The following is a 14,165-nucleotide window of genomic DNA, read 5'->3' as shown; positions in this document are numbered from 1 at the left end:
TGCCCTACCACTGAGCTATACCCTGCCCCACTATAATGTATTACAACAAGTGCCTCAGACTTGATTCTCTGGCTCCAGGTCAGGCAGCACGGCCTCCCAGACCATCTCCGGGCTCCAACCCGAGGATGAGGCTGATTATTACTGCTCAGTGTGGGACGGCAGCCTCAGTGCTCACAGTGTTTCAGGCCAGTGGGGAAGTAAGACACAAACCCTGAGCTCCCCCAGCCCTTGGGGGAACTCACAGAGCACCGTTTAATTGGCCCAAGAAAAGAGAAGTCCTGGGTTCCAACTGACAATAGTGTGTACTATTCGGGAGCATTAAAAATAATGAATTAAAATGACAGGACCTACACAATTGGTAAAAGAATATTTATCATTTCAATATATTTGTGGCAACTTAGAGATATATACAGTGACATGCAGTAAAAATCGGTAAAAAGGAATACAAAGTTTAACTAAGGGAATAAATAAATAAATAAATAAATAAATAAATAAATATATATATTTTACAGATTTTTCTTTTCTATTCCAATTAGAGATGCTGGATTCATGTGCTCACAGGGTCCACCTCTCTGACCTTAAGTAACCATTCACCAGGGTCATCAGCCACCACCCTCCCCACTTTTTCTGCCCTTGGCTCATGACCTGACATCCGACTCTAGGGAAAAATTACAGCACAAAAAGGACACTGCTCCTTGTGCTAAGTGTTACCACAGAGAGCAGAGGATGTGGTTCCTGTGGTCAGCAGGGGGCGCTGTGCGATGTCCAGAGTGCAGGAGTTGTGCTAGACAGCTGATAAACCACTTAGCTTGCTCTAGGGGATTTGGGCAAACTGCGTCTTCACTGATATGTGACTTTTCTCCACCTGTGATGACTTCTCCTCACCCTGTGATGCCTCCTTATCACCCTGTGAGCTCCTGGGTCTGGCTTTCTTATTGCTTCAGATTTGAGTCAGATCCTTTTCCTCTATAGAGTCTTTGCTCAAATCTGGTCCAGGAGGGAATGATAGTGAGGGTCCAGAATGTGGACCTTTTTCCAGAAACAAAAAAAATTCAATCTAAAATTCATGTGAGGGGGTGGGTGGGTATAGCACAGTGGTAGAGTGTGTGCTTAGCATGCATGAGGTCCTGGGTTCAATCCCTAGTACTTGCATACAAATAAAATTAAATAAGTTTCATATAGAATCACAAGGGACTCTGAATAGCCAAAACGATATTGGGGGAAAAAAAAAGTTGGAGGTCTCAAACTTCCTGATTTCAAACATATTTCAAAGCTACATTAATCAAAACAGTGTGGTACTATTATAACGACAGACACAGACCAATATGATATAACACACAGTCCAGATATAAACTCTCACATATATGGTCAAATGATCTTCAACAGAGCATGCCAAGACCATTCAGTGGGGAAAGTACAGTCTTTTCAACAAACAGTGATGGAAAAATTGGATATCCACAGGCAAAAGAATGAATTTGGACCCTTACCTTACATCATATAAAAATTAGCTCAAAATGAATTAAAGACCTAAATCTAAGACCTAAAAATATAAAATCTTTAGAATAAAACATAGGGAATAACCCTCATGACATTGTATTTGCTGATTATTTCTTAGATATGATGCCTAATGCACAAGCAAGAAACTCCAAAGTAGACAAATGGGACTATATCCAATTTAAAACCTTCTGTCCATCAAAGGACAAAATCAAACTGAAAAAGCAACCTACAGAATAGAAGAAAATACTCACCAATCATACATCTGGTAAGAGGGATTTAAAATTTATTTTATTTTATTTTATTTTTTAATTGAAGTATAGTTGATTTATGATAAGAGGTTAATGTACAAAATATATTTAAAAAACTACAACTCAACAACAACAAGAACTCAATTAAATAACAAATAACTCAATTAAAAATGGACAAAGGACTTGAAAAGACATTTTTCCAAAGATGATAAATGTCCAATAAGCATATGAAAAATTCTCCACATCATAATTATTAGAGAAATACACATCAAGACAACAATGAGATTTCACCTCATAGCCATTAGGATGGCCAGTATTAAAAAAAAACCAAACACAATAACAAATGTTTTTAAGGATGTAGAAAAATTGGAGCTCTGCACTGTTGGTGGGCATGAACAATGGCGCAGCAGCAACTATGGAAAATTGTGTAGAAGTTCCTCAGAAATTAAATATAGCATTATTATATGATCCAGCAATCCCACTTCTTCATCTATATCTAAACAAATTCAAAGCAGGATCCCAAAGATATATTTGCACACCCAATTCATAGGGGCACTCTTCACAATAGTCAAGAGGAGGAAGCAGCCCAAATGTCCATTGACAGATGAGTGGATAAACTAAATGTGGTCTATACATATACAGCAGAATATTATTCAGCATAAGAAGGAAGGAAATCCTGTCACATGCTACAACATGGTTGACTAGAGGATATTATGCTAAGTGATTTCGGACAGTTGCAAAAAGACAAAAAGTGTATGATTTCACTTATATGAAATATTTAAAGTAGTCAGATTCATAAAAACAGAAAGTAGAATGATGATTGCAGGGGTTGAGTGATATAGAAAAATGGAGAATTGGACGGAAGAAGCAAGATGGTGGAGTAGAAGGATGCTTGTAGCTCACCCTCTCCCACAAATACACCAAAACTCACATCCACGGACCCACCCAGCCAACCAGAGCACCTGCCGAACTCTGACAGAACATCGCCCTCTTTGAAAGACAAAGACGCCAAAATCTGGTAGGAAAAAAGGAAAAAAGAAGGAAAAAGTAAAACAGTGCAGGATGGGTCCCGCAGGGCAGGAGCGGCAAAGGAGGACTGGTGCTCGTTCTCTGGGTCTCCCCTCTCCAACAGAGAGGCCAGTGGGATGGAGGGGGAACCCCCAAGGCTCAGATCTGCCCGAGCACCCCTTGACTGACAGAACTGAGTTAAACGGGCACAAAGGGTCCCCGCAACACCCAGACCAAGACGCGACTCAGCAGCTGGGGCTGGGACAGGCTGCCCGAGTCCGGCGGAGGACTGGGGCAGCTGCACTGAAGCAGCCCGAGGGGACTGCAGGGGGCTGCGCACTGTGGCTGGGAGGGGATATGGAGCATAACAACCTCAGTCCCCCATAAATTGCAAAAAAAGCAAAGCAACATGGCTGGTGTGCTCTGGGGGTAGGGGCGCCATAACCTTTGTCTCCTCAGACCTGCACCACCATTATTGGCGCTTCTTGCGAGAAGAGAGGCGGGGCTCAGCCACAGCCGCCACCTCCTTCTGTGCGTGCGCCTGGGAGGAGGCGGGCCGAGACCTGAATCTACACCCAGAGGATCCGCAACCTCCTAGACAGGACTGAGACTTGTTTACAGCTGGAGGCAGATAGGATCTTTCTGCCCTGGCACCTCAGAGATCTCACACCGCCAAGGCAAACAAGGAGCTGAGATTTGACATGGAGCAGAGGCGGGGCCATTCCTCGGTCTTCCCTGAGCCCGCCTTTGGAACGCCGACCCGAGGTGGAGCGGGCAGCTGCACAGAGCAGCGCAGAAACCGGAGCTGGGAAAGGGTGGGCGGCAACTGGCTTTCTTGGCAGGAATGCAGCACCTGACCACAGTTCTGGGAGGGGGCATGATCCGCCCAACTGCCTCCCCAGAGTGCAGCATCTGACTGCGGCATTGGGAGGAGGAGTGACTCGCTTGCCCACTGGATAGGAGCTCAGCACCTGACCCCGTGTTGGGAGGGGGCGTGATCTGCTAGCTGACAGCCACTGGGAGCAGCACAGACGAGGGTGCCAACAGAGGGCCTCTGGAAACAGCAAGCTGAATTCGTGAAACAGGGCGAAGACACAAAGACCTCTCAAAATCATTAAGAGCACAGCGTCTTCAGGAGAACTAGATAACTGATACTCCTTAAGCCACAATGCCAGAGAGATATGAGCAGTATGAAGAAGCAGAGGAACCACTCCCAATTAAAAGATCAAGAGAAATCCCCTGAAAGCACGATCAAGGAAATAGACATTGATGGCCTACTAGATCAAGATTTCAAAAAAGGAGTGATCAAAGTACTGAAGGAACTAAAATAAACAGTGTTCGGAGATATAAAATATGTCAAAAATGAAATAGAAGCTATAAAGAAGAACCAAGTAGAATTAGTAAACTCATTTGCTGAGATGAGAGCTGACCTAAAGGCTGTACAAAGCAGGCTAGATAATGCAGAGGAACGAATAAGTGACCCACAAGACAGGACAACAGAAAGCACCCAATCAATCAGAACAGCTGAAAGAAAAACAAATAAAAAACCATGGAAACAATATAAGGGACCTATGGGATAATATAAAGTGTGCCAATCTACGCATAATAGGGGTTCCAGAAGGGGAAGAAATAACAAAGGGGATTGAAAAGGTATTTGAAGAAGTCATGACTGAAAACTTCCCAAACCCAAAGGAATCAGATATCCAAGTACAGGAAGCTCAGAGGGTCCCAAACAGGAAGAACCCAAACAGACCCACACCAAGACATATCATAATCAAGATGGCCAGAGTCAAGGATAAAGAAATGATCCTAAAGGCAGCAAGAGAAAAACAAAGAGTGAGTTACAAGGGAACCCCCATAAGGCTCTCAGCTGATTTCTCTACACAAACACTACAGGCCAGAAGGGAGTGGCAAGATATATTCAAAGTCCTGAATGAAAAAAAGATGCAGCCTAGGATACTCTATCCAGCAAGGCTATCCTTTAGAATAGAAGGAGAGATAAAGAACTTCACAGACAAGCAAAAAGTAAAAGAGTTTAGCAACACTAAACCCATGCTAAAGGAAATATTGACAGGTCTATTCTAAATAGAAAAGAAGTAGGATGCTGAAAAATGAGAAACTCATAACTGGAAAAGAGATAACTGCCATGAATTACAAAAAGAATAAACACAAAATTGTGAAAGAAGACATCTAAATCATTAAGAGTGAGAGAGGGAAGCAAGGAAAGCCATTATGGAAAACAGTATGGAGATTCCTCAAAAGACTAGGAATAGACTTACCATATGACCCAGGAATCCCGCTCCTGGGCATAAATCCAGAAGGAACCCTACTTCAAAATGACACCTACACCCCAATGTTCATAGCAGCAATATTTATAATAACCAAGATATGGAAACAGCCTAAATATCCAACAACAGATGACTGGATAAAGAAGAGGTGGTATATTTATACAATGGAATACTATTCAGCCATAAAAACTGACAACATAACGCCATTTGCAGCAACATGCATGTTCCTGGAGAATGTCATTCTAAGTGAAGTAAGCCAGAAAGAGAAAGAAAAATACCGTATGAGATTGCTCATATGAGGAATCTAAAAACAAAACAAAACAAAACATAAATACAAAACAGAAACAGACTCATAGACATAGAATACAAACTTGTGGTTGCCAAGGGGGCGAGGGGTGAGAAGGGACAGACTGGGATTTTAAAACGCAGAATAGATAAACAAGATTATATTCTATAGCACAGGGAAATAAAACAAGATCTTGTGGTAGCTCATAGCGAAAAAAAATGTGACAATGAATATATATACGTTCATCTATAACTGAAAAATTGTGCTCTACACTAGAATTTGACACAACATTGTAAAATGACTATTACTCAATTAAAAAATGTTTAAAAAATGGAGAATTGTTGTTTAATGACTATAGAGTTTCAGTTTTTCAAGATGAAAATTTCTGGAGATCTGTTGCACAGCAATGCCAATATGCCTAATGCTATTGAACTGTACACCTAAAAATGGTTAATATAGTAAATTTTATATTATTTATTTTGAACAAAATAAAAAAAAAAAAGAAGCTGGGCCAGAGGTGAGGGGCACTGCTGAAGCACAGGAATAGAGCCTGTGGATGGAAGACAGGGTGTGTAAGCACTGATAGGAGGAAATACCATCTACATTTTCACTCACCTTGTGCTGCAGAAGAGCATGTCCATCCCCTCAGGATGTTGGTGACAAGCCACAGCTGTGGTGACACTGGCTGTGACCATGACACCAAAGGAAGTCACTGATGTTTTCTTAACATAGCATTATGGTCATAGAATCTCCAAATATTGTTTAACCTCATCTGACTTCGGAATCACCAATTCTGATAATATAATTGCTTTAATAGAAAGGTGCGACTTGGGCTCAAACTATTCAACATGAAAATAAAATTAGAGTACTCGTTTCAGCAGGACATGTACTAAAATTGGCACAATAGAGAGAAGATTAGCATGGCCCCTGCATAAGGATGATACACACATTCGTGAAGAGTTCCATGTTTTTTGAAAAAGTTTATCGTTGCCTTGCTCACTGTTTAGTCATAAATGATGTAAGGTAATGGAGTTTTAATATTGCAGGAGGTCGACTTGCATACAATTGATAGATTTTTAAGTCTTTGGGATTAACTTTTTAAAGTTAGCCCTATGTTCTTGGATGTAGTCAAATGATAATTCTTTAGAACTATTCCATTTTCCAGACATTTTACGTTCAGATGGTGGTTCCCTGCTGGTGGATTGTTCCTTTTGGTAAGCTTCTTTATGATAGTGTCTGTATTACTTGAGTTCTTAGGTGCTCTGCAGACAAAATTGAAGGAGGTTACTGTTACCCAGCACTTTGGCTTTCAGGCTTAAATAAGAACCCCCACAAATGTCCTTGCTGTATCATAGTGCTATTAAATGCATCTCAAGTGAATAAAGAGTTAATTTATTGAAAGTAAAAAATAAGTAAAATGAATAGTATCCAACTGGTCCACAAAATGAGAAACCTCGGATTATGTATATGGGCTTTTTTTTCTACCCTACCCAGACATCCAGTTGGTCACGAGCGTTGTAGAGTGTCTCTCCGAAGCTCTTTCAAATTCATCTGGTCCTGCTGATTTTCCATTCTGATACCTTATTTCAAATGTTCATTGCATATCTTGATTATGGGCTATGATTGAATTGACCCTTGATTCACATATGGCCCCTCCCCTCACTTCCTCCTCAGGTTCTTTCTCCTTTCCTGGTGCCTTCTGGTGGGGGAAGTCTGGTCCCAATCCCAGGATTCCTCTTTCTTCTTGTCTGAATAGCTAGGCTCCTTTCAGAGAATGGCTCAGACACTTGCCCCACGTGTCCCCTCCTGGAGAGGGCAGCATCCTCGCCTCCATTTCCTTCCAAATAGAGTGCATTCTGCTGGTATTTATCACCTCCTTTAACACAAAGTGACTCTAAACGTCTGGACCGGAGAAGCGGTCCATCTGGATGAGCTTGAAGGTTTGAATGTAGTTTGATCATAGGATGCCGTGCAGAGACACCTTGGACTCACGGCTGGAATCGTGAGAGGTGCAGACGGGGCAGGGCGGGGGTCCTGAGCACCAGCACCTGCCTAGGGTGGACGTGTGTTATGCCTCCACCAGAGGGCGCTGTGGCCTATGCACCTGCTCGATGCTCTCCAGTTTCTCAGCTGTTTCCAGACCTCTTGTAGGTGTTCCTGTGACCTCACTGGGGTGAATAACATCCCCCCTCATACAGTCTTTCTTTTTATCAGGTTATCAACCTGATAAAGGCTAAGGCTGAAGGAGGGATTTAAACAACCTCATAAGGGGTAAGATTGGCATGGAGACCTCCCACCCTCAGGATCAGGGTGACGTATAAGAAAGGTTGGTGGGCCCAGGCCTGGCTGTGGGGCTCAGGAAGCAGAGCCTGAGCACCTCTACCATGGCCTGGGCTCCACTCCTCCTCACCCTCCTCGCTCACTGCACAGGTGGGTGCCTGCAGGGCATTCCGGGAGGGCTCCTGTCTGTCATCTGGCAGGATGGCCTCTCCCTCCTCCCTTGGAACGGGATCTGTCCTGTCTTCGCTGATCTCTGTGTCCTTCCTCATTGCAGGGTCTTGGGCAGAGGTTGTGCTGACTCAGCCCAGCTCTGTGTTGGGGTCTCCTGGGCAGAAGGTCACCATCTCCTGCGCCCGCAGCAGCGGCAACACTGGGGATTGTGCCCAGCTACCAGCAGCGCCCGGGCAGTGCCCTCACCACTGTAATCTACAAAGATGATGAAAGACCCTCTGAGGTTCCCGCTCGGTTCTCTGGCTCCATTGACACCTCCTCCAGTGCCGCCTCCCTGACCATCTCTGGGCTGAAGCCCAAGGACGAGGCCGACTACTGTTGTCAGTCTGATTATGACAGCAGTAAGAACACGGTGCTCCAGACCCATAAGGAGGTAAGACCAAAACTGCCCAGAGCCTCCCTGTCCTGGGTCTGCCCTCGACCCATCCCAGCCAGGAGGGCTGATTCTTCCTGTGTTGCGCTTGGAGGCTCAAGTTGGACTTTCGTGAGTTCTTCTCTTTTCTTTTCAAAATATAATATTTTCCTCTCATGTCTTGATGGATGATCTCATAATCCATTGCAATCACTTCATGGAGGAGATTTAGTTCAAATCAAGGTTTCTGAACTTCTGTATTCCTTGTGGAGGGGGCTGTTCTGTGCACTGCAGGACATTTAGAAGCATCCTTGAGCCCCACACATCAGAAGCCAGTAACAACCTACTCTCCATATTGTGACACACACACACACACACACACACACACACACACACAAAACTCCAGCCATATTCATATATCTCCTGGCAGAGCAAAAATCACCCCAGTTTGAGAACTGCATGGTAAAAGAGCATGTTCTCAGCCATTCGGAAGCCTTTGGCTTTGAATCCTGTTTCTGCCATCACTGGATGTAAGATGTGTCACCTCCTTGTGCTACTGCTTTGCCGTCTTAGACAAACATCAACACACAGTTCAAATGATTGTTTTGATGGATGAATAACGTTGTAAGACGATAAGGTCAGAGAACCTGTGACCCAGTCGTGTGGAATCTCCTCCCAATCAGATTGTGGAGTATGATTTTTGGCTAGATTAGATGTGTGAATAATATTTTAAAACTTTATAAAAAACGCATGAAAATATAATAGCTTGCTCTTCATTTATTCCCACAGGGATTATTTTTCAAGCATGGGATACAAAGATAAAGATGTGGAAAGGTCCTGTACTCTTATGGTTTACAGTTTAGGGTGGGTACGAGGAAACAGACAAGAACACAGGCAAAGACGAGTGTATAAAAATGTCCCTTGTTTTACGGGAGTGTTTGGGTTTGAATTTTGGCCCTGCCTCTATTTGGTTCTCTTCAAATTTGGGTCCTTGGGTCTCCGCTAGCAGAATGTGGATATTTATATTTCAATGTAAGTTGATTAAATTAAGTAAAACTTAAAATTCTATTTCTTAGCCACACTTGCTGCACTTCAATGGCTTAATGGCTTCATGTGTCTCGTGGCTACCATATCTGAGAGCGTAGGCAGAGGACGTTTTTACCACGGCAGGAAATTCTACTGGACAATTGGAAATGCTGACTTGACAATTCACTTGCCACTCAGGGATGAAGACAGCCCACTTAGTAAAAAGCACTCTTGAGAAATCTCTTCTGTAGTGTGAGGCACGGTTCTTTGGGATACGACTCCAGGGAGTAATTCTCATGTGCATAAATTTTAACCAGAGAGTGAGGATCATAAAAGGAGTGAGAGATCTGGATGTGCAGACTGAAAATGCTCCTCTCGCCACGAGGCGACTATTCCATGGTGGGCAGGTGGGATTCCTAACGCCCCTGCTGGCCTTCAGGGTTTGCTCTGCTCTGCATCAGCGTGAGGTTTCTGTGTCTCATGGGGACAGATCAGGGGTGGTAGCACATCTCCAAGACGCTCTAAATGATCCCCAACCCCTGGTGTCCATGCCCTTGTACACACTGGAGAAAGTTGACTTGTGAAACTAAGGATATGAAGGAAATGGCCGCGTGTGACTTCCGACGCTGCAGCACAGAGGATTTCCATCGTGCTTTCTTAGATTGCTCACTGTGGGGGAAGGTGGTTGCTGTGTTGTGAAGACTCTCAAGGAGCCCTGTGGAGAGGTTCATGTGTCAAGGGCCTGAGGCCTCCTACCACCAGCCTTGTAACTCAGCCACATTGGAAGCTGATCCACCAGCCCCAGTCAGGCCCTCATAGACTATTTCCTGGTCAAAACCTTGACTGCAACCTCACGAACAAACCTGAGCCAGAAACGTCCTTCTAGGTTGTTGCCAATTCCTTGACTCACAGGACCTGTGGCATCATATATATTGTTCTAAGCTTCTAATCTTGGAGAAGCTTGATGTGAGGAAATAGATAATGAATACACCAAGGGAAGGACGTGGCGACGTGGAGGGTGTAGGCACTGGTGGGGTTAGGCCTTGATGCCTGCGCTCAGTGAAATGTGATGAGACCACCATGGGCTCCCTCACTCTGCATGATTTCCATGGATCCCCTAATGGCTTTTCCTTGTAATCCATGGCTTCCTTATAAACATCCCACAGGAATTGCTCATATCTTTTATGCCTTGTCCAGGTTCCTTGTGTAAATCTTTGAGTATAAATTAATCAAAGGACATTGGCTTCTTCCACACATTGAGGTTTCAACATTGAATTCCTTATAACAAGGCACCTGACCCTCTTTATTGTCTTTTTCACTCCCTCCATCTTTATCAGATGTGAAGTCTCATGTGGACAGTCACTTTGTGTATTCCTTTGAAGAATAAGAAACCCCTGTGTACCTTTCTGCCCCTTAACTAGAAAACAGAGATATTGCTTTAACAAGAGGGGTCACCCAATGGAAAAGATGGGAAAAAAAAAAAACACATATAGCAGGCCCTGATTCAGTAGAGCGGGAAGTGAAGTAAACTTCCCAAACTACATTTTAGAAGAGACTCTCATTTTTGGTCTCCCTAATCAGGTAGTGGACTTTGATAGAAAACGTCCATAATAGGGGAGAAACGTAACATTTTAGAGCTCATCAGTGAACGTGGCACTGAAGACCCTCTTCAAGCTGGGAAAGCCAAGGAAGAGGAAGGAAGAGCGAGCCTGGGGTGTTGGCAATCCCACAAAGACAACAGTGAGTTTCCAGCTTGTGAATATCCAGGGGTCCGATGAAGTCAACTGAAGAAGAATATTTTTATCATCAGATGACAAAGGCTCGTGTTGACCTGGGGACATCTCGACCTCTCTGTTCTCTCTGCCTCCTGCCTCAGCCACAGTGGCCTCTGTTGAAAAGGATGCTTATCAGTATCAATTACCATCAGACACTACAGGGTGTTGTCCGCAGATATTTCTGGAACGCTGGAATGACAGTGACCATGCTTTCAGGCCAACATCATTAGCAGTTTACACTGAGAAACTGAAATTTGAGATCACAGGGAAGTAGGGGGCGCTGTGGGCTTTCCCCAGGTCTGCACTGTGGGTGCCCCCTGCTGTGTAATCCCTCAGACTCTCCAGGGCAGGGGCCTGTGTCGGCTGATGGAGACTTAGCAGTGTGTCCTCTGTGGGCTGGGCAGGGTCTCTGCTCACAGGTGTGTGTAAGGTCACAGCAGCTGCTTCCTCCCGAGTCACTCCCATGGGGGCAAACTCTGAGTCTCAGCCATCAGCCCCCTCCTTGTAAAGAAGCACATGCAGTCCTCTGCTGGTCTTCAGGATGGAACAGAGATCTCCAGTATGGGAGGCTAATTTACATGAATAGCCCCGCCTCCCTGAGGCCACTGAAAGAGAGAAGAGGTGCCTGGGGGCAGCCCAGCTCCAGCCCAGGAGTCTCAGGAGGGCTGCCTTCACCATGGCCTGGACGCCTCTCCTCCTCGTGCTCCTGTCTCAATGCACAGGTGGGGACATTCCTCAGAGACTCAGAGCAGCCCTGCCGTCTGTGGGAGCTGGCTTGGCTCACAGTCTCCAGCAGCTCAGTTCTGGTCTCTTCTCTAGTGTCCCCTCGTGTCTTTGTCTGCAGGGTCCCTCTCCCAGCCTGTGCTGACTCAGCCGTCCTCCCTCTCTGTGTCTCTGGGAGCATCAGCCAGACTCACCTGCACTCTGAGCAGTGGCTTCAAAGTTGGTGATTTCTGGATACGTTGGCACCAGCAGAAGCCAGGGAACCCTCCCAGGTATCTTCTTACTTTCCACTCAGATTCAGACAAGCACCAGGGCTCCGGCGTCCCCAGCAGATTCTCTGGATCCAGCGATGCCTCAGCTAATGCTGGGCTTCTGCTCATCTCTGGGCTCCAGCCCGAGGACGAGGCTGATTATTACTGTGCCACATATCACGGCAACTCAAAGGCTTTCACAGTGCTCCTGCCCCAGGGGAAAGCGAGACAAAAACCTCCCCTCTGCTCAGCGGTGCTCACAAAGGTGGAAGGTTGTTCCACCTTCCCCAGCATTGAGTGGGCCCTCAGAACCGCACAGACAGAACCTCACAGACATTCCTCAGTCCTAGGCCAGAGGCCCTGAGGCTGTGGCCACATCAAAGTCAGAAGGGACCTTGGCCCTCAGACCCTTACCCTCTTGTTGCCCCCGGTTTATTTCCAAGCTCCAGAAAGGCTTTAATCTCCGAGTCCTCTCCTGTGAAAGGGAGATCAGGGCATCGTCTACTTCATGGGGTTGGGAGAGGATTAAATGAGGTCACAGACATGAACTCATTGCTGTGTGTGGCCCAGACCAGCTACCATGATCACTGACACTGAGGTGGGAAGCCCAATAAAAAGACTGGCAGGACCCCCAAGCAGGGCCACTGCTCTCCTGCCAGGACCACCCAGTCCCCTGGCCCAGAGGCTCTATCTCACTTTTTGCCTGTGAAACAGCTTACTCACACGTAAAATTCTATTGGTTCCCTGAGCTCACTCCTGATTGGTGATTTCCTTCACTCCTGATTGGTTAGTTCTCTCCCTCCTGATTGGTCCATTTCTACAAAGCTTGTTCTTGATCAGTCAACTTTCCTTATACCTCATTTATGTATGATGTTGCAAAGTGTAAACTGGCAGCCTATAAAAGCCGGTGTAAACCTACAGAGGGAGTCCAGAGCTTTGAGTGTTAACTCCTCTGGGCCTGCAACCTAATGAAGCTGAGTTCTCCAACTCTCCAAGTGCTGATGGATCCAGGTTGCTCTCGCCTGGATCCAGGTTGCTGTCACAACTGAGCTGTAACACCAAGGTATAACACTCAGCTGTAACACATTTTTCTGCAACACCACAACTAACTCAGCCCAGTCTAGGACCAGATGCTCCAGAATGTTCTCTTCCTGTTCCTTTCCTGACTCCTGCCCGCTCCTGTGAAAGATTTTCACCTGGAATTTGCATCAAATCACTGATAGAAGCAAAAAATATGAAAATATTTTAAAACGAAGAATCAATTTACATAGAGGATTAGAGATTATACTGAAGTTTAATTAGAATGAATCCAAACATTTTCAAGTTCACAACTAATAAAAATAGTATATAATTTTAAAATTATGTAAATTCAAAAGTAGTTCAATGTGTATATTATTCTAGTCCCAAAATTAACAAAAATATAAACTATTGACCCTATCTGTAGGAAAACAAAAATTCAGCAAGGAACACAAAAGAAAATTTGAACAAGGGGTAAAATATTTTCTTACATGAAAACACTGAGTAAAAATGTCAACAGTGAGTAGATAGGTTGTACAATCACTTTTATTATTTATATTATGACTTGCACGTTTCCCCCTGAGAATGTGTGAGGGTGGGTGTAAGCAGAAAGCAGAGGTGACGGTGCAGATCCCTCAGAAGTCAGAAGGAGGGATGGGTAAGTGACAGATCAGCTGACTGACGCCACACAGGGTAACTTCTTGAATGTAAGTCCTAACATAATTTCATCGTATTTTAAAAATTACATTTGGTGTGAATAATGATTGGTTATCATCTTGTATACAGAAAATCTTTTCAAACATAATAACCACTTATTAAGTTCAACTGTAAGTTTAACTTAGAGGGAGCACCCACCCTCATTACTCAGGACTAAAGTGTGTTCTGGAATGTGGGAATTTGAGTGATGAAACTGGGAACACCCAAGGCAAACAAGGATCCATTATAATATTTATCATATTATAATGGATCATTATGTACTAGGTCTTCAGAATGTTGTTTCAGAAATTTCACTTCCGGATGGTGGAATAATTTACTTGCTGAGAATTATAAGGTAGGTGGCATATTACAAGTTACAATGAGTAAATTAGAATTACAAATTACATAATCATCTTTTATACAGCATCAGGAAGCTGCCAGTATAACGAGAACTGAATTGGGCCAGTATTCTTTTGTTTGCTTGTTT

The 14,165-nt window shown here is 44.5% G+C and overlaps 1 non-coding gene and 2 gene segments (V, D, J or C); all 3 read left to right on the top strand.

The window, feature by feature from the left end:
• The first annotated feature begins 6,192 nt into the window (after nt 1–6,192).
• LOC116661024 lies at nt 6,193–6,299 on the top strand. The gene has a single exon (XR_004316791.1). It is a non-coding gene; the product is annotated as a U6 spliceosomal RNA (small nuclear RNA).
• Nucleotides 6,300–7,689: 1,390 nt separating this feature from the next.
• LOC102523162 lies at nt 7,690–8,903 on the top strand. The segment is given in 3 exon segments: nt 7,690–7,757; nt 7,882–8,211; nt 8,874–8,903. Coding segments are annotated over 3 exon segments (406 nt in total).
• Nucleotides 8,904–11,652: 2,749 nt separating this feature from the next.
• Nucleotides 11,653–14,165, top strand: part of LOC102523413 — a 442,357-nt gene continuing 439,844 nt past the window's right edge. Inside the window, 2 exon segments of the V gene segment in view lie at nt 11,653–11,713; nt 11,836–12,160. Of these exon segments, the coding sequence occupies nt 11,668–11,713; nt 11,836–12,160 (371 nt within the window).

The sequence above is a fragment of the Camelus ferus genome, chromosome 32 (assembly GCF_009834535.1).
Source record: "Camelus ferus isolate YT-003-E chromosome 32, BCGSAC_Cfer_1.0, whole genome shotgun sequence".
NCBI classification, from domain to species: domain Eukaryota; kingdom Metazoa; phylum Chordata; class Mammalia; order Artiodactyla; family Camelidae; genus Camelus; species Camelus ferus.
This window is presented reverse-complemented; position numbering and strand designations above follow the sequence as displayed.